The sequence below is a fragment of the Balaenoptera borealis genome, assembly GCF_965194805.1.
Source record: "Balaenoptera borealis genome assembly, chromosome: 6".
NCBI classification, from domain to species: Eukaryota; Metazoa; Chordata; class Mammalia; order Artiodactyla; family Balaenopteridae; genus Balaenoptera; species Balaenoptera borealis.
This window is the reverse complement of record NC_138863.1, coordinates 6,832,236-6,857,648: the sequence shown is the minus strand read 5'-3', so window position 1 is coordinate 6,857,648 and position 25,413 is coordinate 6,832,236. Positions and strand designations below refer to the sequence as shown.

At 51.6% G+C, this 25,413-nt stretch overlaps 2 protein-coding genes across 6 annotated transcripts in view; both read left to right on the top strand.

Annotated features, from left to right (window-relative positions):
* SAG (S-antigen visual arrestin) overlaps window positions 1–17,051 on the top strand; it is a 38,140-nt gene extending 21,089 nt beyond the window's left edge. Inside the window, exons 7-15 of the mRNA XM_082396665.1 lie at window positions 624–700; window positions 1,658–1,793; window positions 2,679–2,763; window positions 4,652–4,724; window positions 7,261–7,398; window positions 8,809–8,886; window positions 11,950–12,005; window positions 15,788–15,803; window positions 16,810–17,051. Coding sequence (XP_082252791.1) covers window positions 624–700; window positions 1,658–1,793; window positions 2,679–2,763; window positions 4,652–4,724; window positions 7,261–7,398; window positions 8,809–8,886; window positions 11,950–12,005; window positions 15,788–15,803; window positions 16,810–16,918 — 768 coding nt within the window. The 3' untranslated portion in view covers window positions 16,919–17,051. The remainder of the gene's footprint in view (window positions 1–623; window positions 701–1,657; window positions 1,794–2,678; window positions 2,764–4,651; window positions 4,725–7,260; window positions 7,399–8,808; window positions 8,887–11,949; window positions 12,006–15,787; window positions 15,804–16,809) is intronic.
* Window positions 17,052–24,163: 7,112 nt separating this feature from the next.
* The window catches only part of DGKD (diacylglycerol kinase delta), a 108,453-nt gene continuing 107,203 nt past the window's right edge, over window positions 24,164–25,413 (top strand). For 4 of the 5 annotated variants that reach the window (XR_014245635.1, XM_082395521.1, XM_082395520.1 and 1 more), the window contains exon 1: window positions 24,164–24,336. Coding sequence is in view for 3 of the 5 variants with exons in the window: in XM_082395521.1 (XP_082251647.1) it covers window positions 24,181–24,336 (156 nt within the window). In the remaining 2 variants the exon portion in view is untranslated. The remainder of the gene's footprint in view (window positions 24,337–25,413) is intronic. The other variant, XM_082395525.1, reaches the window with a different exon arrangement.

Below are 25,413 nucleotides of genomic sequence, written 5' to 3'. Positions count from 1 at the left end.
ATGCAACATTTTTTAATCTAGTTAATTTAAAAATCAGGAGCCTTCATTCCAAATTCCATTTCCAGCTTCTTTTCAAAAGTTGGGAGAGCTGCCAGCACCGGGTCCCCGTGGCGGCCCGGCCACGCCTGGCTGCAGCTGCACAACAGCTGCCCGCTGGCGTAGGGCGTTGGAGCCCCAGCACAGGCGTCCGTGGACCCCTGCCAGCCCTGTGAGCACTGCTCCTGCCCCCTGCTGTAGGCAGTGGACCATCAGTAACATGCACACAGGGTCACTTCTGAGGAGGACAACGAAATGGGGGGTGGGCTGGCCGCCGCGCGAGGTGGTGAGAGGCTAGGACCAGCCAGGATGCCTGAGCTATTGCAGCTATTGGCGGGGCTCATCCTGCAGGCTGGGGGACCTTCACTGGGGCCTTGGAGCCCGTGGCGCTCTCCTCGAGCTAATGCCATTATTTCATCACTAGCACACTTCCAAAGCTAGTCATAATGGTGCAACTCTGAAAAGGATATGGCCAAGACAGAAAAAGAAGTTGCCACGTAACATCCCCTGCGGGGGCTGTGACCCCCGTCCTGGCTCCCGGAAGGGAGGTGCTGACCGCAGCCTTGTCTGTTCTCTTGCCCCTGCAGTGCTGTGGGGTCGACTTCGAGGTCAAAGCCTTTGCCACACAGAGCACAGATACAGAAGAGGACAAAATTCCCAAGAAGTAAGAGCGTAGCTGCGGGAATATGTGAGGGGTCTGGGGGGAAGGGCTGGGGATAAGAGACCACCCCTCACTTTATGTCCGAGTGGCAGAATCTTCCCACAGGGCCATTGTGGGGGGGGGTAATGGTGCCTCCCCAGGTCAGGACCGTCAGGATGAACCATCTCCACTTGGGGTGGGGGGACAATGGCTGACCATTTGGGGGGAAAAAAACAAAAGAAAGTGACTGGGGAGTTGGCAACCTCAAGGGCTCATGTAAGCCCTTAAAAGCCTCCAGATCCCCTCTTTCTTTAGTTTTCTTCTTCTTTTGTAATTTCTTTGTTGCAGTAAAATATACATAACATGAAGTTTACCATTTTAACCATTGTCAAGTGTGCAATTCAGTGGCATTAAGTACATTTCATTACGTTGTGTAATCAGTTACACCGCTATCTGCTATCCATACCCCAAGGTATCTATACCCCAAATGCTGTCATCATCCCAAACAGAAACTCTCTCTGCCCATTAAGCTGTGACTCCCATTCCTCCTGTACTCTCAGGCTCTGGTGCTCATTTTTCTTGTTCCTGAACAAGGTTTCCAGTTGTGCCCTCAACACTTTCTCTACATGCTCAACATTCACACCTATGCACACTTACACCAAACAGCAATAACAGGGCATCACATCGGTAGAGAGTTTTGAAGCCTGTCACATAGGCACACATCCCCACGTCAGCTTCACCCGAGAGGAGGCCAAGCCGGGGTCCTTACAGAGGGTGAGAGGGACCCTTGGAGAGCTGACTGGTCCACACCACCCACCAGGCCCCGCCCCCCAGACCTGATCCCTCTACTGGTCCAACCTGCATCCATCGGCAGCATCCCTGAGGGATCCCAGCCTGGGGAGGGGGAGGGGGACCTGGTAGGCCGTCCTGAGGAGGCCCAGGCTCTGGTCCGGGGAACCATCGGTGACTTTTCATCCACAGGAGCTCCGTGCGTTTGCTGATCCGGAAGGTACAGCATGCGCCGCAAAAGATGGGTCCCCAGCCCCAAGCGGAGGCCTCCTGGCAGTTCTTCATGTCCGACAAGCCCCTGCACCTCGCCGTCTCCCTCAGCAAAGAGGTGACTGTGGAACCAGCCTGGGGACAGCCTGCCAGGCCCTCTGCTGGGGGTGTGCTGCAGGCAGTCTTGGGGGCAGCGATAGTTAAAGCACCAACATTTGGGGACGACTGGCTTTTTTCATAATTTGGAGCCAGTAAACGTGACCCTTAGGATAGGGCCAAACTGGCTTGCATTCCACTCACTGTGGGTCCCGACAACTTGGAGGTGGGGGGTTTCCCATACCCCCAGCCCAGGCTGTCTTTGCCCCCTGTCTGCCCCCAGGGGCCTCTTTACTAGTGTGTCATCAGTGGGTGTGGTGTTAACAAATTGTTTACTTCCCTGCAAACTTAAGTTTGGCAGTAACAGTGAGGGGGTGAGCATGTCATGTGTGAAAATCACGGCCGAAAAAGATGAAGAAACACTGGCCAAGGCTGTCTCTGGTCCCTCTGGTCGACAAGAGTCGTGCACACACATTGGCTAGCAGACTCTGTGTGTGTGTGTGTGTGTGTGTGCGCGCGTGCAAGGAAATGAGCACCTGGGCTAGATCACACAGGGTCACTGCTGGGCAAGCTCTCCCTCTGGGCTCCCCCGCTGATTTTCCCTCATTTCACTTATTCTGCCCCCAATAACCTCATGATTCCACTCAAGACCCCCGGGGCTAACCCTGTGTGACTCTCAGGACTCGGGCGTTGGGGCCGGAGCCCCCATCATCTGCCTCAGCCTCCCACAGATGGGGTAGAACCTGCTCCAGACCCTTCTCCACAGGAAACATGATGCCATCACCTTGTCTTCCTTGAAAGTGTGGGCATTCAGCCACTTTTATTCCAGTTAAAGGACTGAGATGAATTTAACAAAATATGGCCACACTCTCTTCCCCTTTTCTGACTTATCTGCTGACTTCTTCAGATCTATTACCATGGGGAACCCATTCCTGTGACTGTGACCGTGACCAATAATACAGAGAAGACGGTGAAGAAGATTAAAGCGCTAGGTAGGACCTTCTGCTCGAACCTGGACGGCACAGTCTTCCCGGTTCCCATCTAGTCATATTTCCCAAGGGTCTCTCCTCTGGTCAGTAAGGCCCCCCGGGGCCTTGGAACTGCCTGTTTGTCTCTGTCGTCACACGGCAGGACCTTAGAGGAGGAAGGTGTCCTCTCCTGCAGCCTCGTGCCCAGCTTAGGGTTGTCTTCTACCCTGGGACAGTATCCCCGACAGGGCATCTTCCCGTCCTTCCTTGTCACGCCTTCCTTGAGGGGCCCCTGTGCCAGGTCTCGGGGGAGGTGGGGGAGGAGTTTTCTTTCTGCACAGTGTAGTGGGGAGCCCTGGCCTGGGAACCCTGGGCTCCCCTGTGGGCTCGAGCTGTGCACGTCCTCTTGGAATTTAGCGGGCAGCCATGGCAGGGTTCCCGGTCTACCTTCCCAGGTTGCGTGAGGTACTGATTGATCACATTGGACATGCTTTGTAAGTGGTAATCCCTACTGTCACTGCTATTGTTGAGTCACCATGATGTGATGGCCAAGCCTCCTGAATACTCAGGAGATGCGCCTCCCGCTTGCTGGTCCTACACACTTCCTCAGCTCAAAGGGCGTCAAAGTGCACGGGATGCTCCTAGATCTTGGTCTTATATGGGTGACGTAAAAAAGACACGATAAAATGACCTGGGAGGGAGACCTCTCTGTTCACTTCTCCCTCAGGCGCTCGATGACTGAGACAGAGTTAGACTCACAGTGTGTTAGGGTGACCAACCATCCTGGGTCAACCAGGACCAAGGACGCAGGACTTTCAGTGCTAAAATGGGGCCAGTCCCAGGCAGACCAGGATGGTTGGTCACCCTAAGTGCCATATACCACGTTCCTCTTTCCCTCTTATCCATCATAGAGAAGGCTCAGGAATTTGATGCGTACATACTAAAAAATTCTAGGTTTTTCTTGATGCTAATATACATGCTTACTTTATGGCTCTGTTTTTATGTTGGTTTAGCTCCTAGGCCTTTAAGTCTTTGTAGGACCTGGCGTTATTTGTTTAGCATGTTGTATGTAGTGTCAATACAGTATTCCACAAAGCAGCAGGATTGAGAAAGTATCATTTGATACTTAGATTTTAATTATTTCTCAAAGTTTTATGAATCCTAACATCGAAGCCCCTACTTTTTGAAAGAAGCTGTTGAATTTCTGAAGCAAGACGTTAAGAACTGTCTATAGGCCGAGCACTACGCTGAGTGCTTCACACAAACTGTTTTTCTGATTCTCAAATTTGATTTTAATGGAGATGAAAAATCATCTTTTTAATCATCACAACAACCATATAAGTTAGATGCAATTATCATTCTCATTTTGCTGATGGGGAAATTGAGGCTTAGAGGAGCTCAGTAATTACCCCACAGCAGACGGCTAAGCTGGGATGTGAACCCAAGTGGTCTGGCCCCAGAGCCCACCTTCCTATCCACCATGCTACACCCACAAATCAACCCTGTGCTGCCTCCAGGTGGCTTCTAGCTTGGACACCCGAAGGAGACGCTCATTAAATAAGATAGAGAAGGTTGGAAGGGAGTGTATTTGGGGAAAGAGAGCACATGGTGAGATTTGGGACACTGGGAGATTGTGTGCCTTGGAAGGATACCCACGGATGTGCCCTGAGCTCAGCAGAGAGGAGGGGTCTCCCAGGAGGTGCAGTTTTAGGAGACCGGCTCATGGGTAGAGTTGACACAGAGCAGGTTATTGGTGAATGGAAGTGGCCTGAGGACAGAACAGAAATCTCAGCCTTAAAGCCGAGCCTGAGAGGTACACTCAAATGGCCATTAGGGAAGACCAACCATGTGCCCTGGAAGGCACCATGCAGGACTCCACACCGAGTCACCCTCCCCTGTCCCCCCTTTGCAGTGGAACAAGTGGCCAACGTGGTTCTCTACTCGAGTGATTATTACATCAAGCCGGTGGCCATGGATGAAACACAGTGAGTAGTGGGTTGGGTTTCTATTTCCCGGGCGGCTCCAGATTCTTTGTCAAGTTCCCATTTTGGTCATCGCTGAAGAAGGAAGTAGAACGGTCAGCTAGCTTCCCAGCTTTCCACTTCCTTCCCCTGTTCTCACTTCAAGGACTGCAAAGAAAGTTAGCATCTTGATCCTGTGCTCACTAACAAGAATTCCGAGAGCTGGGTCAAGCTAAGGAATGATGGAGAGGAGAGAAATAAAGGCTGAAACGTCACAGTGGGAATGTCTAGAACTTTCTATTGATCCTTGAATAAATGGGTAGGAATTTGGTACTGTTTCTGCCCCCAGAGCAGAAAATCAAATGACCTGTCAGCCCAGTCAAGGGTTTCCTATCTTTTGATCTTCTCCACAACTTGAAAATCTGATACCAATGACAACTGGATTAGGATGATATATCAGTTCTCAGCCACTTGTTGTTAGTGACTTTTCTCCCTTCATTTGAATAAAAAACAAATGGGAGGATTTCCCAGGTGGTCCAGTGGCTAAGACTCCATGCTCCCATTGCAGGGGGCCTGGGTTTGATCCCTGGTCAGGGAACTAGATCCCACATGCTGCAACTAAAGATCCTGCGTGCCGCAACTAAGTCCCAGCGCAGCCAAATAAATTAAAAAAAAAAAAAAAAAGATATTAGAAACAAATGGGAATCCTGTGACGGCTTCTTCACGGTGGAGCGAGAGGTCTAACCAGTTTTGCTTTGTGGTAGGCACTCAGGTTCAGGAAGCACACAGTCTTCTGGGGGTTATGCCTTCCCCCAGAGAGGATTGCTTGGGAAGGTGTTTTTTCTAAGCATTGTCGTATGCAAAAAATATTATCAGAGTTAGAGGAAGGGGGGTTCGGGGAGGGGGGGTGAGGAAAGACAGCTGATTCAGCAAGATAACATGGCATGATATTTAAAAGGCGACTTCAGGATAAACTGTTACTTAAAGCAGATCCTGACCTAAGTTTACTTATAGGTCTAGAGAGGAGAGAGGAAGGAAAGAACTATAACTCACTGACTGTCTCCTTGGGGCCAGGCCTAGGGTCTGTTCTACCTTTTAGGCTGTGTCCTTGCACATCCTTGTGTCCTGGGCGTCTTCCTGGCTTACCTTTTGGCACGTGCCCAACAATGATAGGAGAAACTGGTCTCCAGCTGAGTTTTCCCCTAAAATACCGCATTACCTGGTCCTCTTTGCGGCTCTTGGATACATTTTGCATCAAAGACTCCCAGAAAACTGGGAACCATCCTCCGATACACTCAAAAGGGTGGGAGGCAGGGAAACTGAAAGGGGGGCTTCTGGGGCCCTGGTGGGCAGGCCTCCTGGGAACCAGGTCAGACCTGACCCCCAAGCTGCTGCCCACCATCCAATCCCAATCCCGAAGTCGCTGGGAAGTGGCCGGGCGGGAATTTGGCCCCAGGCCTTGGCATAGGCCTTCGGCAAGGGCTGCTGCAGGAAAGGCCATCGTCCAAGCCCCATCCCAGGGGCCCCTTCCTACTACAACTACCTTTCCAGTGTAATTTCTGCTTCTGTCACTCTGCTGCCCAAACTAAGCTCATTAAGAGAAGTTCTACCAGGGCCCAGATGCAGGGATGTGGGCCACCTCGGGCTCAAGCAGGGCTCTGTAAAGGGCATACCCAGGAGCCTCCTGTGTGCACTTGGAGGCCAGAGAAGACACAGCTGCCTTCAACTCCCCAGGGAGATGGAGGAGCGGAGCCATTCCGAGGGTGGCAGTGGGACCCCCCCCGTGTGTTACGGAGCAGGCTGGGGAAGGGGCCCAAGGCTGGCTCCTGGGCAGTGTTTTCAGGGCTCTGCCTTCTCCTGGCTGGGCACGAGGACAGAGGGTGTGCCAGGAGCACGGACACGGCTCGCCTGGGCTCTGGGGTCAGAGACGGCAGGCGGCTGTTGGCACAGGCCAGGGGTCAGCACGTGGGTGAGTGGCGGAGCCAACTCTCCAGCCTCAGATGCGGTTCGGTGAGCCGGGATGCTGTCCGACGGGGGACACCGCGCTGCTCTGCCCCAGCTGCGCCCAGGCCCACAGAGCCGCCCGGTCCGTACAGCTCACAGTGGGGGACCCGGCCCTTGCAGCGCCCCTCCTCCCTGGGCACACGCTGATCCTCCCGACGGTGACGACTCCCAGCCTGGGCTTGCTGCTGGCACTGGCCACTTGGCCCTGCAGCCCACTGCGTGGCTCACGAGGTCTCAGGAGGAGACTGGGTGTGGTCCTTGATTCTTGGGCCAGTCTCACTTCACCCCACAACACATGCTAGATATTCAGCAATCAGAACAGGCTGAGGGACTTGAGAAACGTTCTAACATTGCTGCCAGCCTGTCTTGAGACGTCAGTAATGCTGCTCTTCTCACAAGGCAAAGGCACAGGCACCTGGACTGTCTTTCCCATGAGTCGCAGGGAATGTGGGTTCTAGAAAATGCTTGATGGCACACAGGGTCTCGTGGGGGCGATGGTGGCTTCAAGGCTGTAAGAGCAGTCAGCTAAATCTGCTCTCTGTGTTTCTTCCTGCAGGGAAAAAGTGCCGCCAAACAGCACCCTGACCACGACGCTGACCCTGGTGCCCTTGCTGGCTAACAACCGCGAGAGAAGGGGCATCGCCCTGGACGGGAAAATCAAGCACGAAGACACGAACCTTGCCTCTAGCACCATGTGAGCCCCGAGACTCAGCGCTGGCGTGGCGCTGGTCTACGCCCCCTCCTCGTCCCAGCCCTGGGCTCACAGCGTGCACATGCAGCCTGGTGGCAAAGCACATGCTCGGGGCCCCAAGCAGGGACCCCACTCCCACCCCTGGTGTGGCACAGCGGTGACCGCTCTGGGCCTTGTGCTGAGCCCCAACCCCCCTGCTTGCTGTCTGGGCCACCCTGGGCAGGTAACTGGAGCCGTCTTGAGAAACTCAGTTTCCCCCGTCTGTAGAGTGTGGGGGCGGCAGCTCCTCAGAGAGAGGTCTTGAGGGTTACGTGAGACAGTGCATGTAAAATGTGGTGCCTGGCACACAGTAAGGGCTCCAGAAATGTCAGCTGTTACCTTCACAAATATCATTAGCTAGTGTAGAGCCCTGAGCATAGGAACTGAGTGCCCCAGCTGGCTCCATGAGTGATGGAAATGTCGTTTATGCATTTCCATCAGGAAAGGTAAAGAACAGGAGGTCCTGAGGGCTACAGAGGTCAGTTCAATTTAAATGAAAATAAGCACTGATATGCTGACCCCGCTCAGAGAGCTCAGAGAACCACGGCCGAACTGAGCCAGCAGATCCAGTAAGAACTAGAACGAAGCTTCTACGTCAAATAGCCCTGCCGTTCCTCACCATCCTCCGGGGCTCCCATTCCCAGCGGCGTGTCTGCTGCTGAGCCCTGAGGGTTTGGAGTAGGAGGTGCCAGCCAGGCTCAGGCCCTTTGCTGCCATCTCCCCCTCCACCCCTGTGTGATCCAAGGCCCCAGCGATCACCTCCAGGTGATGCCATAGGGAAGAGCTCTCGCGTTTGCCCTCCCTGACCCCGTAGCTCCGAGACGAACAGCGGGGTCAGCGAACATTGGGCAGAAAGCAGGATCTTGGGAGTCAAAGGATTTTCTGAGGATGATTTGCCAGTTGGTGTGTTAGATTCTAAAGCACATCTGTGATGCTCTGGGAGAGAGCCGAGCGGGAGATTGATGCCCTAGATCCGCGAACTCGAGGGCAAAGGAATCACGACATCCACAGCGGCGCACTGCGTTTGTAAAGATCTTTTGTGGTTCACGGAGTATTTTATAAACATGCCAGTCTCTCCATGCTTTTGTGAGGAAGGTGAATTTATACTCATTTCACAGATAAGGAAATTGAGGTTCCACCAGAATGAGAGGTTCAGCCAAGGTCACCGGGTCAGTTAATGGCAGAGCAAAGCCCACCCCGAATCCCGAGCCCCCCTTTCACCCAGCGTCAGGGCTGCCTTCCAGCGCCCCAGACAGTGAGGACACAGCAGAGCGTGGATGACGCAGTGGGGAGAGGTGGGATTGATTCATCCGGTCTTTGCTTCCCGCTTCTCCCCTCCCTGCATTCTTCTGTTTTTCTTTTCTGTTTGAGCAGCATAAAGGAGGGCATAGACAAGACCATCATGGGGATCCTGGTGTCTTACCAGATCAAGGTGCAGCTCACGGTGTCAGGGTGAGTGTCCAACTCCAGTGCTCTGCCTGCTCTATCTTGGCCCTCAGTAGCCTGAATGGTTTCATTCCTGAGTGACTGGGAGACAGAAAGCAAGGAAAGCCCACAAATTCTATCGATTACATAGCAGAGTTTTAGAGAGACTCTATTTGTCTAGTTTCACAATTCTATCTGATATAACATTACGGGGGAAAAGGTAGAAAAGCAGACTACGAAACACGGGCACTATTGGTACCACTTGGCAAAAATGGGGGTGCCTGTGCTCACGTGTGGAAGCTGATATAAAACAGGAGAATCAGTTGAGCATTTGATTGTACTTCGGAAAGGACTGGCGGCTGTGAAATGAACTCGCAGTGCATCCTGGTTCACCTGCCTCTCAGGAGGCATCCATCCATGACGGGAAGGCCCTGCCTTTCCTCCCCAACGAGCAATCACAGGACTGGGGGAGTCTCCTTTTCATACAAGAGCACGACTGTCTCAGAGTTCTGAGGAAATGGTTTTCCATCTTTTTTGAAATCAATTTCTTTCCATTTAAAAATCTTATCAGAGGGAAAAACTCAACTTCTCATTTTCCTTTTCAAATTCCATTGCCAGAGGCTCTGGCCTTTTACCTTGATCAGCCTTCGGTAGTTCAGCCATCAAAGCAAATCCATGTGTATATTCCATAGCGCTCAGTAGGTGAAGAGTCCCCCAAATTTTGGTTGGGGCAACAAAGTAGAACGTGGGTTGATTCTGCAAATTTCGTTAACACAGTGTGTGTAGCTGTGTTTTTCAAAGTGTATAGTGTTTTCTTTCATCTTCTCTGAGAGGATCTAAAACAGGGTCGAGTGTAGCAGTCAAGGTAAGTGATTAGCAGGTAGTTCACAGTGACCTTTGTGGCCCAAAGAGAAATTCTGGACCGAGGTTTATTCTTGAACATTAGGGCTTGAACCTACGTAATTCCTCTTTTTAACTAACCCACTTGAGAAAGAGATGAAATCACAAGTAGAGAGGAGTAGCTGAGTTGGCTATTAGGGGTGCGAAGATCCTGAAAGCTGTGAGTGAGGAACATGACCGGGACGTGTCCAGCCTCTGAATAATGGCAAGTAAGGTTGTGTTACCACTGTGGAGAGTCACCACAGCCCTGTTTGCTTTTGTGTTTCCTAGCCTTCTGGGAGAGCTCACCTCCAGGTAAACCTCTTCATCTTCCTTCTCTGCTTGATTCCAAGATATCAAAGGGGACAAACCGGGGCTTCAAAACAGTGACAGTGAAGTCTGGTTTCCCGGCTGTCATGCTCAGAGGTCTTAGGAGATGATGTCCCTGACACCCTGCAGACCTTGGCTGATGGGTGTGAGGCTGGGGGAGTTCCTCTGAGAGCGTGGCTGGGCCTGCACCTGGGCGAGGACACACACTCAGAAAACTGGCACACTCCTTGCAGCTGCCTGTGTGTGTGGGGGGGGGGAGGGGTAAAATATACATAACGTGAAGTTTACCATTTTACCCTTTTGAAAATGTACAGTTCAGTGGCATCAGGGACATTCACAGTGTTGTGCCACTGTCACCACTCTCTAGCTCCTGTACACTTTTCCCATCCCAAAAGGAAACCCCTTACCTATTGTGCCGTCTCTCCCATTCTCCCCTCTCCCTCATCCCTGGCAACCACTAATCTGCTTTCTAGCTCTGTAGATTTGCCTAATCTGGACATGTTATATGAATGGAATCAGGCAATATTTGTCCTTTTGTGGCTGGCTTCTTCCCTTGACATCATGTCTGCAAGGTCCATGTTGTAGCACGTGTCAGCACTTCATTCCTTCTTATGGCCGAGAAATACTCCATGGTATGGATGGACCACGTTTTGGTTGGTGGACATTTGGGTTGTTTCCACCTGTGGGCGATTGTGATTAGTGACAGCAGCCATTTAAATCATGCACAAAGAGGCAGCAGGTAAGACAAGTCTGAGGCAGGCACTGACCTTACATATTCCTTCACCGACTCTTATCACCTCCCCTCACATGGAGCCCAGGCTGTGCCTTCTCTCCTAGACCTCAGCCACATTTGGGTCCGCCAGGAGCGCCTTAGCAGCAGAAGTGCTTTGACCGAAGCAGTAACCCCAGGGTGGGAGGTGATGGGTCCTGGGTGAAGCAAGGAGTAACCCTTGTTTCCCCCACCCCTTTCCATTCTTCCTGTGCCTAGATTTCCCTTCCACCCCTTCCTGACTCCTTGCCTTCCTTTTTAAAAAATTAATTAATAAATTAATAAATAAATTAATTTATTTATTTATTTTCGGCTGCATTGGGTCTTCGTTGCGGAGCACGGGCTTCTCACTGCGGTGGCTTCTCTTGTTGCAGAGCACCGGCTCTAGGCGTGTGGGCTTCAGTAGTTGTAGCATGCGGGCTCAGTAGTTGTGGCGCACGGGCTTAGTTGCTCTGTGGCATGTGGGTTCTTCCCTGACCAGGGCTCGAACCCTGCATTGGCAGGCGGATTCTTAACCAATGCACCACCAGGGAAGCCCCGTTGCCTTCCTTTTTTAATACAAATTCCAAGTCGCCTCAAAGCCCTTTAGCGTCTGGAATTGGGTGGACCCTGCTCATCCCTGTCCTGCTCTCTGCAGAGGGACCGTGTGCGGCCTTACAGAGATTTAACACGTAAAAAGCAGTTACGTTTTTGCAAAGGATATTTTTCAAAACTATCCTTATTCTCCAGGATTTCACCTCTTCTCTACCCATAATATCATGTCCCTGAAACTAATAACCAGGAGGATGGGGGACCTAAAAATCCTAGCCGCCTCAGCCTCTCGCAAGTGGAGTTTCTAGACCACATTCCAGGGAATACATTTAAAATTCCTTCTTGACCACTTCCTGATTTCTGGTTTGTTTTGTTTTGACTCTCACTGAGTCCTCTTTCAGCTGGGGCCCAGGGATCTTTCGCGAAGCTCTGCAACCCCAGCTCCCAGCTCTTTTGTGAATCTCTGCAACCCCAGCTCCCAGCTCTTTTGTGAATCTCTGCAACCCCGGCTCCCAGCTCTTGGCTGTGCATTTACAGTTGTGTGCATGTTCTCACCACTCTGCATCCTTTTTTTTTTCTAGTGAAGTGGCGACTGAGGTGCCATTCCGCCTCATGCACCCCCAGCCTGAGGACCCAGGTCAGTCACGCATTATCTTGGCTTTCTCTAATCCTTTCCCGTCACAGATTTATTACGTACTCACTGCTAGTCTTCCTTGACCGCATCTCTGAGCACAGGCAGGGCCAGGTGGCCGAGGTTCCAGGCCACCTTCAAGTGCCTGTGCCCCCCCTCCCAGAAATGAGTGCTCGGCTGCTAGGTCATGGGCCAGGTGGCTTGTCCACTTCCGGTGAGTGTGTGGAGGACGTAGCATCCCTGCTTGGATGTGGGCTGTCTCGTTTGGTTTTATCAGGAATGATTTAAAAGCAGAAGCTTTGCTGTGAACAGATGTGGATTCATTTTTTTTTTCTTTAATGTTTTTGTCCTTGTGATGAGAAGTCTTAGGATCTACTCTCTCTTTTTTAAAAAAAAATATTTATTTATTTATTTATTTATTTGGCTGCGCCTGGTCTTTGCTGCGGCGTGTGGGATCTTTTAGTTGCGGCATGCATGTGGGATCTAGTTCCCTGACCAGGTGATGGAACCCGGGCCACCTGCTTTGGGAGCGCAGAGTCTTAACCGCTGGACCACCAGGGAAGTCCCCAGACCTGGATTTAGATTTAAAGAAAATTTGAGTGAAAAGTAAATTTGACAAACTGAGGCTTTTGCATTTCATTTGGAAGCATTAATAGGAATTTAGAAGATGATGAGTATTTCTGACAATGGCAGTTATGATGAGAATACAGAAAATACTAGAAAAGAGGGTCAGGCTGGGTTCCTAATACCTTGGCTCCTTTGAATTGTAAATCTGTTGGCTCTTGTATGGATGTTAAAAGTAAATTAAGCAATGGTTGTGCAGCTCTGTGAGCAAACTAAAACCCATGGGCCTGTACATGTAAATAGGTAAATTGTATGATATGTGAATTAGATATTTTTTTTAAAAAAAAAATTTATTTATTTATTTATATTTATTTTTGGCTGCATTGGGTCTTCTTGCTGCACACGGGCTTTCTCTAGTTGCAGCGAGCAGGGGCTGCTCTTCGTTGCGGTGCGCGGGCTTCTCATTGCGGTGGCTTCTCTTGTTGTGGAGCATGGGCTCCAGAAGTGCGGGCTTCAGTAGTTGTGGCTCGTGGGCTCTAGAGTGCAGGCTCAGTAGTTGTGGCGCACGGGCTTAGTTGCTCCGTGGCATGTGGGATCTTCCCCGACCAGGGCTCGAACCCGTGTCCCCTGCATTGACAGGCAGATTCTTAACCACTGCGCAGCAAGGGATAAATGAAGCAGCAAAAATAATGTAGGTGCAATCTCAGAAATTCTGAGGAAAAGTTCTCCGCTGTGTGTTAAGGTGGCTTAGTTGGCAGGAAAGAAAAATGGACCTGTCTGGATGAGAACCCTCCCGAGTTATAGTAATTAAGAACATTTTAAGTAAAAGTGGTGTAAACAAGCAGGGTTTTTTTTCTTATTTTTTATAAAAAGCTTTTCTATGTTGATAATGAAATGGCATTTAAACATTAGAATGAGCCCCATATTCATTTTGGCTTTGTCTCAAAACTATTTTGTCTCAAAGTATCTCTTCCAAATATTTTAGATTCAAATAGTCAAAACTTTTGGAAGTTTGCCAAAAACTTCCCTTGGGGGAAAAATACAGTCTAACCATATTTTTTTTTATTCATTTATGCTTGTATCATTAAAATACTATTTTTAACTATGTGAGACTGAGACACATTCTGGTCCCTTTCAAGGACATTCTAAAAGGCTATTTTAAAACTATGACCGGAGAAGATGTCATAGTTTGTGTCAGATCATTTTCTGGCCCCGTGAACAGACTTTATGACTTCACTTGGGGGAAGTGGAGTTATTCCTTTTCTGGGTATGACATTTTCATGTTCCAGTCATTATGGCCCTCACAGTGAACATATCATAACATCAAGGCTAAACCAATGATCTTTTATACCGTGAGATTTCAGGGAGAAAGGACAAATCACCCCATGGCCTCAAAGTTTTGATTTCCAGAGGTTTATGAGTCCCAAGTTTCATTCACAGATGCATGCTCACATCTTACCTGCCTGGTCCCCGGTGCCCCGAGTTGAGACGGGTAGATGCTAAGCAGAGAAAGCATAAGTTGGAGTTAAGAAGCCCTGCCAGGGCCAGGGGCCAAGTAATTTGTATGTAATAAGTTCTGGAGAAATGCTACCAGAACTTATTACATACAGGGTGGGGTGGGGGTCCAGGATGGTTCTTTTTTTTTTTTTTTTAATTTTATTTATTTATTTATTTTTGGCTGTGTTGGGTCTTCATTGCTGCATGCGGGCTTTCTCCAGTTGCTGTGAGCCAGGGCTACTCTTCGTGGTGGTGTGAGGGCTTCTCATTGCGGTGGCTTCTCTTGTTGCGGAGCACAGGCTCTAGGTGCACGGGCTCAGTAGTTGTGACTCGTGGGCTCTAGAGCGCAGGCTCAGTAGTGGCGCACGGGCTTAGCTTCAGTAGTCGTGGCGCATGGGCTTAGTTGCTCCGCAGCATGTGGGATCTTCCCGGACCAGGGCTCGAACCCTTGTTCCCTGCATTGGCAGGTGGATTCTTAACCACTGCGCCACCAGGGAAGTCCCATCCAGGATGGTTCTCGCCCAGGGTCATTTTGATGAGTCAGCCTCTCTGTAGGTCCCCTGTGGTTAGCAGCCCACACAGACACTTCCCTCCTGGTACTGTCTTCCAGATGGGCACAAGAGATAAGGGCAGTGGCTCAGCCCCGCCACAAGCTCCCCCAAACCCTCTGGAGCTGTGCAGCCTCACTTAGCTCTTCCTGGCTCACCACGGTGGGTGGTGAGGCAATTACACTAGGACTTTACTAGGTGGGCAGCAGAAAGCTAAAAACAAGAACAAAAACAAGGGGCTTCCCTGGTGGCCCAGTGGTTAGGAATCCGCCTGCCAGTGCAGGGGACACGGGTTTGATCCCTGGTCCGGGAAGATCCCACATGCCGCGGAGCAACTAAGCCCATGCGCCACAACTACTGAGCCTGCACTCTAGAGCCCAGGCTCCGCAACAAGAGAAGCCACCGCAGTGAGAAGCCTGTGCCCCACGACGAAGAGTAGCCCCTGCTCACCGCAACTAGAGAAAGCCCGTGTGTAGCACCGAAGACCCAACGCTGCCAAATAAATAAATAAGAAAAAATAATTTAAAAAAACAAAAACAAAAAGCAGAAAACCTCACAAAGAATTAGCAATAACCCTGGGTCTGCAAAATATATGTGAAAATCTAACCCACTCCCTGCACCCGCTCCCCACCCCAAGATCAATGTGTAAGAGAGAAATCAAACTCCCTGAGGGGCCAGGGAGTGGTTCTCAAGCTTTAGTCACCCCCTCCCCCCAGCCGCTGGAGTACTGGTTCAATGTCAAGTCCCAGGACTCACCCCTAGAGAGCCGGACGTGGAAGTCGGGCCTGGAGTGTGGGTCGTAACAGCTCCTGGGACTCTGATCTGGACAGGGTCCAAAGGGCACATAGGGAGAAAGGCTTAGAAAGGAGAAGCACAACATCAGAGGGGCTGAGGCTAATCAGGGAAAGGGTCCTAGAGGCGAGGTTGTGGCTGATTCTGCCTGGGGAGGTGAAGGTTGTGGTGGCAACTTCTAGAGGAAGCGATGGTTAAAAATGCAGGGAGAAAGGCCCTCCGAGCGGGAAATGGCAGAGAAGCAGGAATTACACACAATTCTCATGAAATGAGTATATCTAGGCCTTTTATTCCTCCACCTATAAAGTGACCTAACAAAGGAAGAAAATTTCCAGTAGACGGGATTTATGCTAATAGATCTCTCTCTCCTTTCTTCCACGCTCACAGATAAGACCAAGAAAAGGTGAGCACTGCTTGGGGTTATCCCGTTCTGTGACCTCCTCCTCCACAGCCCTAATGTGACCTCTCACAGTTGTTTTTGTTTTTTCTTTTTTTGCAATGCAAGTGCCTGACTTAAGCTTTGATTGCCGAGGCATCTGCTTCAAAGGGGCTTCCCCTTCAGCAATGGCTATCTCAAATAAACACATTGCCAGCCACTGGACTAGATCAGAGCCCCTCTGGCTCTCCCTCTCCTTTGTTTTAGAGATTTTGGCGGATTTCGATAGCAGATCATTTGAGCCACTTGTTTTTTGTCTTTCTGCGCTGTATATTCCCGCTCTTCTGTTTTAAATTCACCAATAAAGAGTGAGCCCTCGAAACCCTAGGCCCCCACCTCCAACCCCAGTAAAGGCAGAACCCCAGGCCTGTGCGGTGTGCTCTCCCTCTCTACCCACGACCTCGCTGTGTGGCCCCAGGTATATGCTGTATAATTTCCAGGTCCTGTAAGTAATGAACCTTTATTTTCTAAAAGTTTCCGGATGGTTATTGCTGAAGGGCATCTTGCAGTCATAACAGGAACCACAAGGGCCAGTCCAACCACAACAGTGGTTACTGATAGGCTGAGACAAGCGCAAACCCCGTTTTGGGTCTTTCCATACACGCCCATACACGCCCCATGCTCTCAATACCTGCGCAGGGCCTGGCTTTCCTTTTGCTCCCTAGTACCGGGACATGCACACACGCATACACACATGCATACACGCGCACACATACACATACACACACACAGTTATTCCGGGCATGTATGTCTACTCTGTGGGTTCCTTCATTTTCTCTGATTTTTGTTTGTTAAAGAGATTTTACTTGCAAAACTATGAGGAGGACGGCATTGTCCCGTGTTCCATCACGTAGGAAAATCTTGATCGGTTCCTGTGTTGCCAAAGGGAGATCAAGGATCTTGTTTTCCTCAAGATCTCATTGAAAGCTTCAAAGAACATGCCATGATCAAAGTGTTCTTTGTTTTATTTTAGTTTTCAGGATGAAAATTTGGTTTTTGAGGAGTTTGCTCGCCAAAATCTGAAAGATGGAAGAGAACTTAAGGAAGAGAAGACAGACCAGGAGGCGGCTGTGGATGAGTGAAGAGGCGGCTCAGGATGGGGAAATGGGGTCGTTAGCAGCATGGTAGCAGCCCCCCACAGTTAGCCCTGTAGTTATGCTAAATACCAAAGTGCGGGTCTTCTTCACAGAAATAAAGTTTGTCTCTTCTGTCCTGGTTGTGAGTCAGGCTGACTTGTTGGGGGAGCCGAGTGACGTCAACAGCACACAAGCTGCAGCCTTGAGGGCCCCTGAGTCTGGGAAGGGGGGAGGGCAGCATCTAGAAAGGAGACCCATCAAGGCGAGAAGGCATCCTGAAATCAATGCACTCACCCGAAGGGGCCAGGTGTGTCCCGGGCTTTCTCCAGGACCCCTGGGGTAAGCTGCTTCCCTGGAAACTTGGAGGGGGAGCAGTGTGTCTAATGACCTGACCAATCCTAGCTCCAGGGCACACAAAGAGCCTCCCAAGAGAAACAGGGCAGTGGACAAATGTGGCTAAAAACACTCTTCAACTCTGAATTAACTTTTGGGTCCAAGTCCTGTTTGAGCTCCGGGCTGTTGGTTGTTTCCACTGAATGCAAACAACGAAATGCGAGTTGGCTGGTTTAAAGGGGGAAAAAAGGAATGCATTGGGAGGACCTCAGAGTGGCTCAGAGAACTGACTTGAAGGAAGAATCTCCAGCTGCCACACCTGGGCTGGGTGGAAATCAGAGAAGGCCCGGGGTCCCAGCCCAGGGGCTCAGGGTCCTGCCCTCTGGGGTGGCCATTCACCTGCTGGTAGCTCAGAACCAAATGCTCCTGGTCTCCGAGCCTCTGGTTCCAGCGTGCCGTTTCTGGGCAGGAGAATCTGGCCCAGCTTCGGTCAGGGGATCAGTGCCCTGGGGCCAACGATGGCAGAGCCCAGCCCTGGGAATGGGTTGTCCCAGAAGAGGGGGTTCACTGTGAGTCAGACAGGCTTCTTGTTTAGACTGTCTCCATTGAGATTGGGCATAGAAGGGGTGGGGGAAAGGATGCTCGCGTCCGGGAGGAAAGTGGAGCTGAAGAAGGAGGAGACGTAACGGTGGTGATGCCAGGGCCCTGTCCTTTGCAGAATCCCCTTCTTGGCCCGTGGTAGCCTGGCCTTGGGGCCTGCTAATGATGGCAGAGAGGCTGAATGGCTCTCTTGGTGGCCACGGAGGGGCTTGGGGGATGTGTAGGCTCTGGTCCATGTCTCAAGGGAACAGGATGAAAGGAGGTTGGAGAGTTCTGCACAGTTTAACCCGCTCCCAGGAGGTACGAGGGTGAATGGGAGGGGGCATGTGTGGGCTGGACACTCGGGGTCAGGTCTCCAGGACCAAGAGCAGTGGCAGAGGGCCAGACACAGTGTGGGTTCCATGCATATGAAGGCTCCCACATCTGGGTTTGTTCAGCAGGATTCCAGGCTGGTTTGTGTCCTGGGGACTGGGCTTTAGACCGGAGGCTCCACTTGGGAACCTTGGACAGGATCCCATACACACAAAGCAAGGTTTGAACTTGAGTGGTGAATATGAGGCACTCTGATATTGACAGGGATGAGGATTCATTTCTGGAGGAGGAATAATAATAATAACAACACAGGCATGGGACTTCCCTGGCTGTCCGGTGGTTAAGACTCTGCACTTCCACTGCAGGGGGCACGGGTTCGATCCCTGGTCAGGGAACTGAGATCCCGCATGCTGCGTGATGCGGCCAAAAAAAAAATTAAGAAAAAAATACAGGCAGAAAGCTGTGGGTTTGCAGGGTCAGACGCGATTTCCCCATCGGCAGGCTTCCATTCCAGCCACACCCCTCTCTCAGGATACTCAGGGAGGCGGCATGCTCCTCTGGGAATCTGAGCCCTTCTGCTGCCCTCCTACCCCACAAGCCCACAGGTTGGCTGTGGTTGGCTCCCACCCGAGATGCCGGGCTAGCCAGGGACTTGGGAGGCTGCCTGGCAGGGCCTGGTGAGAGGATCAGCCAGTTGGCTCCTGCATTGCTTGACCCCAGGATATCCTAGGTCAGGGTGGGCAGTAATAGGTCGGACCTTTGTGTGGGTGTGAGAGCCAGAGAGAAGAGCTGGAAGGCCAGTCCCTGGAGAACAGAGGTCAGAACAGCCCTGGCCCTCCAGGTTATTCTGGTACCAAAACGCCTGACTTTCGCGTGCTGGCTAGTTTACGACCTGCAGCTGGCCGCCCCTACAAGGGCGAGCGGGTGGGAGCAGGAAGTGAGCAGCCGCTGCCCCGAACGGGATGTGGAACCTCTCCTTGGCTGGGCCTGCGCACTAGAGGCGCTGTGTCTGCTCTGGCGTCGGAAGGTAGGATGTCCCGTGTGCAGGTTGGATGTGCAGCCCAGGGTTTTCTAGGTAGGTGCAGTGGGAGAAACGGGGTGCAAAGGAGCTGAGGGTGCTGCATGGAGAAAGCGGCAGCTGAGAACTTGGGGCAAAGTTCTGCAACCTGCAACCAAAGGAGAAGTAGGGGTCCCTGCTATTTACTGGGCACCCGCCTTGTGCTAGGCACTTCACCTGTTACATCTAATCATTCCAACCATGCTTCCCATTTGTTAGATGAGGAAACTGCAGTTCAGAGAGGTTATGTACCTTACCCAAGGTCACACAGCTAGTGAGAGTTGGAGTCAAGATTTAAACTCTCGTTTCCCTGAGTCTATAACAACCAGAACTTTGCTCACCATTTTTATTTTTTTTTTGGCTACACCGTGTGGCATGCAGGATCTTGGTTCCCTGACCAGGGATTGAACCCGTGCCCCCCTGCAGTGGAAGCTCAGAGTCCTAACCACTGGACCGCCAGGGAATTCCCTTTGCTCACCTTTTGATTCTGAATGTGTATATGAGAGTTTGGGGGGGGGGTCGGAGCATTTATTATTCAACAATGGCTGCCCTTAAGTTTTTCTTTAAGTTGAAAATATTATTGAGATAATTATATAGATTCACATGTAGTTGTAATCCACCCATCTTTTTCAGATTCCCCCCTTTTTACTTGTATTCGTGTGTGTGTATTTAGTTCTCTACAATTTTATCACGTGTAGATAACTTCTTTTTAGAGTGTCTGTTTTCCTATTCCTTTAACATTTTTCACTGCTTGCCTCCCAGTCTAATATCACAACCCTAAGGGTTTAGTTTACTTATGCTTGGGGGGTGGGCAGGGAGGGGGCGGCAGCTGGGTGCACTTGGAAATGTATGGGGGTGATATTTGGTTGACACAGGTCCTGGGGGCCAGGGGAACTACGTGTCACACACAGTAAAGCAAATGTCCTGCTCCAGATGTCAATCATAACCGCAGTTCAGGGTAAAATAAGATAATTCCCATGTTTTCAAGTGCATCCTTTATCTATTCTAACGTGAAGCGGTTCTTTTTGACAGGAGGTGCACTTCTACATTGACAGGTCGAGAAGAAAGATTAGGTTGGATGTGAAGTGTGTTATTACTGCCACCTTGATATGCCCTTAAGGTTGGGTAAACTCGGGGAGCAGCATATTGTTAGAGATGATTCACAGCGTGACTCATTGCATAAGGAGGTACGGGCGAATGTGCTCTTACAGGCGTGCCACCTTGGGGGAGGTCTCCAAGGCAACAGCACTCTGCAGCCACCAGAGAACACAAAGCCTTCTTTGCTCATCAGAGAAAATATGGCAGTTATGTTCCTCTGATTTAAGAACATAATATAGTTCTTACTAAGCCTAATACTCTTTTTAAAAATATACTTTTTATTTTCACATAGTTTCAGATTTACAGAAAAGTTGCAAAGAAAGTACAGTGAGTTCTCCCATACCCAGTTTCCTCTAAATTATTAACATCTTACATTAGGATGGTGCATTTGCCACACTGAATGAATCAATATTTACATATTATTATTAAACTAAAGCCCATTCTTTATTCAGATTTCCTTAGTTTTTACCTAATGTCCTTTTTCTGTTCCAAGATCCCACATGACATTTAGTCATCACATTTCCTTAGGCTCCTCTTGGCTGTGACAATTTCTAGTACTTTTTCATAATTGCAAATAGACTCCTATTCAGCCACAGTCTCTACCTCCCAACGCTCCCTTGCGTTCACGTTCATGCCCTTGGCTTTTCGCCTCTAAAGTGATGGATCCTGGAACCCTGGTATCCCCTGAGCATCTAACGGGTATAGGCAACAGCACACCGAGACATCTCAAGCTCAGTTTGCTCCAAACCAAGTTCATCTTCTCCTCTAGGCCTACTGTGCTCAGTGGGGCGTTCTTCCCTGGAAAGCCCCGTATCTGGGAGGCATTCCGACTTGCCCTGCTCCCTAATCTCCTGACTAGGAGCAGCTGGTCCCTCTTCTTCCCTCTACTATGTCTTCTGTCTGTCACCTCCTCTCTCCACCTCCACAACTACCTCCTCGGTTCTGGCCCAAATCAGCATTGCCTGGATTGGTAAGTCACTTTATTTTTTAAAAAAATATTTATTTATTTATTTATTTTGGCTGCACCAGGTCTTAGTTGCGGCACACGGGGATCTTTAGTTGTGGCATGCAGACTCTTAGTTGAGGCATGAGAACTCTTGCGGCATGCATGCGGGATCTAGTTCCCCGATCAGGGATAGAACCCTCCTCTGCTTTTCAAAAACCCTTCAGTGGCTCTGGTGCCCAGAGGATAACGTCCTTGCTCCTGAGCCAGACAGAGGCTGCTTTGGGTCCTGGTGCAGCTCACCTTCCAGACTCCCCACAGCCTGACCAGTGGCTCACCAGCAAATCCAAATCCCTTGTCATCCTCCCAACTTGCCTAGTAGTCTCCTGCCTTTTTGTGTTTTCCTGGAAAATTCCCTCCATCCCCTCGCCTTTCAGTTCAAATCTCCAAACCAGGCTGGGGTCACCCGTCCTCTGCAGAGGCTCCCCTGACACCTCCGGCAGAGTTATCACTCTTTCTCCTGTTGTACCGTCCCTCCCCCTACAACACCCTTAGATTTTTGCACTTATGTATCACACTACACTGTAATTAATTGATACAAAAATCACCAACCTCCGTGGAGATGCAGGACACCCTCCCCTCTGTGCCCTTATTAGTCAGCTCCTTGCTGTCATAACAAAGTACCACAGACCTGGGGGCCTAAACAACAGAAATGTATTTTCTCACAAGTCTGGAGACCAGAAGTCTGAGATCAAGGGTTCGGCAGGGTCAGATTCTTCTGAGGCCTCTATCCTTTTCTTGCAGATGACTTCTCTGTGTGTCTTCGCATGGTCTTCCCTTGGAGCCTGTCTGCGTCCAAATGTCTTCTTATTGATGTAAGGACACCAGTTGTATTGGATTAGGGCCCATCCTAATGGCCTCATTTTAACTTGATCACCTCCTTAAAATTACCTCATTTTAACTTGATTACCTACCTATCTCCAAATACGGCCACATTCTGAGGTACTAGAGGATTAGGACTTCAGCGTATGAATGTTGGGAGGGGGGACACAAGTCAGCCCATAACGAGACCCTTCTCTCCTCTTTCTTCCTATGAGCTCCTTCGAGCCTCGGCTTCCTGGGAGGCCTAGCCCTGAAGGGTCAAGGACTTGGGAATCACATAGTCCCAGTTCAAATTCCGCCTCTCATGCATTCCTTGGGAGACGTATCTGAACCTCAGGTCTTCATCTCTAGAATGAGACCATCAAGCTTGCTCTGGGGGACATGTGTGTGGACTAGAATCGCTGGTCAAGTGTCTGGTGTGTGGCCGGTGGGCCGTATACGGGAGCCATCACTGTCCTCCCGCGTTGTGGAACTTTCTGTGACGATGGAAATGTTCTGTATTTGTGCTGTCCCCTGTGGTAGCTGCTAAACCACATGCAGCTGAAATGTGGCTAGTGTGACCGAGGAACTGAAAATTTAATTTTAATTAATTGAAATTGAAATTGAAGTAGCCACACGTGGCTAGTGGCTACAGCACTGGGCAGCACAGCTGGGTTCACCAGGGGTCCCCAGCGTGTCCCAGAGTGTTCCTGCATTAGGCCCTGACATGCTCTGTCCTGGCGGTGAATCCATTCCCCTGGCCATGTCCCCACGCCAGATGCTCCTCTGTGGCCCCCGGGGGGGGGGTCTCACTTATTTTGCCTCTGGAAAGCATTGCCCAGTGCAGTGGGGGCCAGGGCGTGCTGACCCGCAGGCAGGACAGGAGCCACTGTGTCTCTAGGAGCAGCCCTTTGAAAGGGCAAGGGGAAAATTGTGCAGCCCCTGAGTACCTCAGAATGCGGCTGTATTTGGAGATAGGGTCTTTAAAGAGGATTTGCCCTTCTCAGGTGGCGCCAAACCCTTCTCCACCTGGATGTCCCATAGGGCAGCAAAAACTCAGCTGATCTCACCTCCAACTTCACTCCCACTTCTCCAGCTGTCTTAGCTGGCAAGGAGGGGCTTATCTCAAATTGCCTCTGCCTCTCCTCCAGCTACCCTCCTAAGTCCACTTCTCTGTCTCCCCAGCCCCTCCCAGTAATCCAGGGCAGCCACCTGCTCTGATTGCTTCAAAGCCTGGATCACAGGCCTCAGTGACTTAGCCCCGCCCAGGGTTAAGATGGCTCAGGGGCTTCCTGTTGCCTTCAGGACTCAGCCTAAAAGACCAACCCCCTTATCAGGTTTACAAAGGCCCAGTCTGACCTGCCCGCCCACACGCTCATCTCTTCAAGTATTTTCCTTCCTTCAGGCTACAGTTTCCCTTTTTTCCAGAGATGTGTTCTTTCTTGCCTCCAGGTCTTTGCACAATCTCATCTCTTGCCCTGGAACAGGGGTCCCCGGTTAGGGATAACTCCTCACATTTTCCGTCTCACTTTATCTTTTTCTCCAGGAAGCCTTCTCGGATGGAACTGTGTATCCCTGTTCCGGCATCCCAGAGGCCTGTCCAAGTACTTTCTCTCCTGCATTCATGCATGCATTCACCCACTCCGAGAACTGTCTGTCGTGCAACTAACTACTAAATGCCAGACGCTTCTTCAGGTGCTGGAGACACGATGCAGGGCAAGAAAGACAGTCCTGGGCCGCCTGGAGGTCACTTACATTCTTGAAGGGGAACATTAAAGATGAAAAAGAGTGAACACAGAAATAAAAAAAAAAAACACACAAATTGTGTCCCAGGAAGAAAAGAAACAGACGCTAAAACCTGTGGTTCTGACACCACCGGTGGGGGCGAAGAGACACCCGGCAGGGGCGCCACCTCCGGCTGCGCGCGTGGCCGGCAGGGGGCGCGGAGGGGCGGAGCTGGAGACCGCGGTCCCGGCCCCGCCCCTCAAGGCCCCGCCCCCCGGCCCGGCTCGGCCCCGGCCCCGGCCCCGCCCCCGCCCGCTGTGCGCGCGCTGGCCCGGCAGCATGGCGGCGGCGGCGGGTGTCCCCCCGCCGGGTCCGCCGCAGCCGCCTCCGCCGCCGCCGCCTGAGGAGTCGTCCGACAGCGAGCCCGAGGCGGAGCCCGGCTCCCCGCAGAAGCTCATCCGCAAGGTGTCCACGTCGGGCCAGATCCGCCAGAAGGTGAGCCCGCGGCGGCGGCCCGGGCGCGCGCCCCTCACGCCGCGGCAGCCCCGTGAGGCCCGCAGTTCGGCCCGAGCAGCCGCCCAGGCCCGGCCCGGCCCGGCCTAGGGTCCCGCCGGGCGCCGCTGCCCGGACGGAGCGCGCTCCGTGGGGTAACGGACCAGGCGCCCGGGGCTGAGCGCGTCCCCCGGCGGGGCGGCGGCGGGGACCCCGGGCCGGGGAGCAGGTGGGCGCCGCGCGGGGCCGGGCGGGCGGGGCGCTTGGCGGGGCGGGCCGCGAGGAAGCCCCGCGCCGCGAGGACCGGGAGGGACAGGCCTGCAGGCTGGGGGGCGAGCGCACCAGAAATGGGGACTCCTGGCTGCGTCCGGCCGGCGAGCGCTCCCCGACTCGGGTTCTGCACATTTCTGAGGACGGATCGGGCTCTTTCCCGCTGGGTGCTCTGCACTCACCTGTGGCCCCTGAGAAATCCGATTGGACCCAGGTGTGGGGCTCTTCCCTTCCCTCCCCTCGCGTGTATTTTCGTGCGGGAAAGGGCAGGGATGCGCGTCCCGTGACCGTCTCTCTCTCCCTCCTCGGGAAAGCGGGGAGAGGGGGCTGTCCCTGGCTGCGCACCCGCTTGGCATCTCACTCTCGGTGGAGAACTCCAGACGCGAAGTATTAGCTGCAGAAAGACGCATTTCCTTTCTGCAGGAGTAAAGTTGCACCCTTTGTTTTCCCATTGCGGTTTCTGTTGCAAACTGCTTTTGGGTTTTGCTGCAGGTGAGCCCTCTGTGTTAGCACACGGCTTCCTCCGGCAGGTGGTTGGACAGGTGGCTGAGGGCAGACTGGGTCTGTGGACAGCCTGGGCAGATCCAGCTGGCACAGACTATCTCATCCCGCTGCAGTGCGCTTTTCCTCCAGGGCCAGTGAGTTCAGCTGGTACTTTTACCGTGGGAGCCATTTCTTGCTTAATCTTATGTCAGCCTCTGATACCTGGGGTGGGGTAATCTTTTGTCCTAATGTTACAAACAGTTTTATTGTGAAGTGCTCCAGTTATTCAGCACATAGGTATTGAACACCTCCTTTGTTCCAGGTATA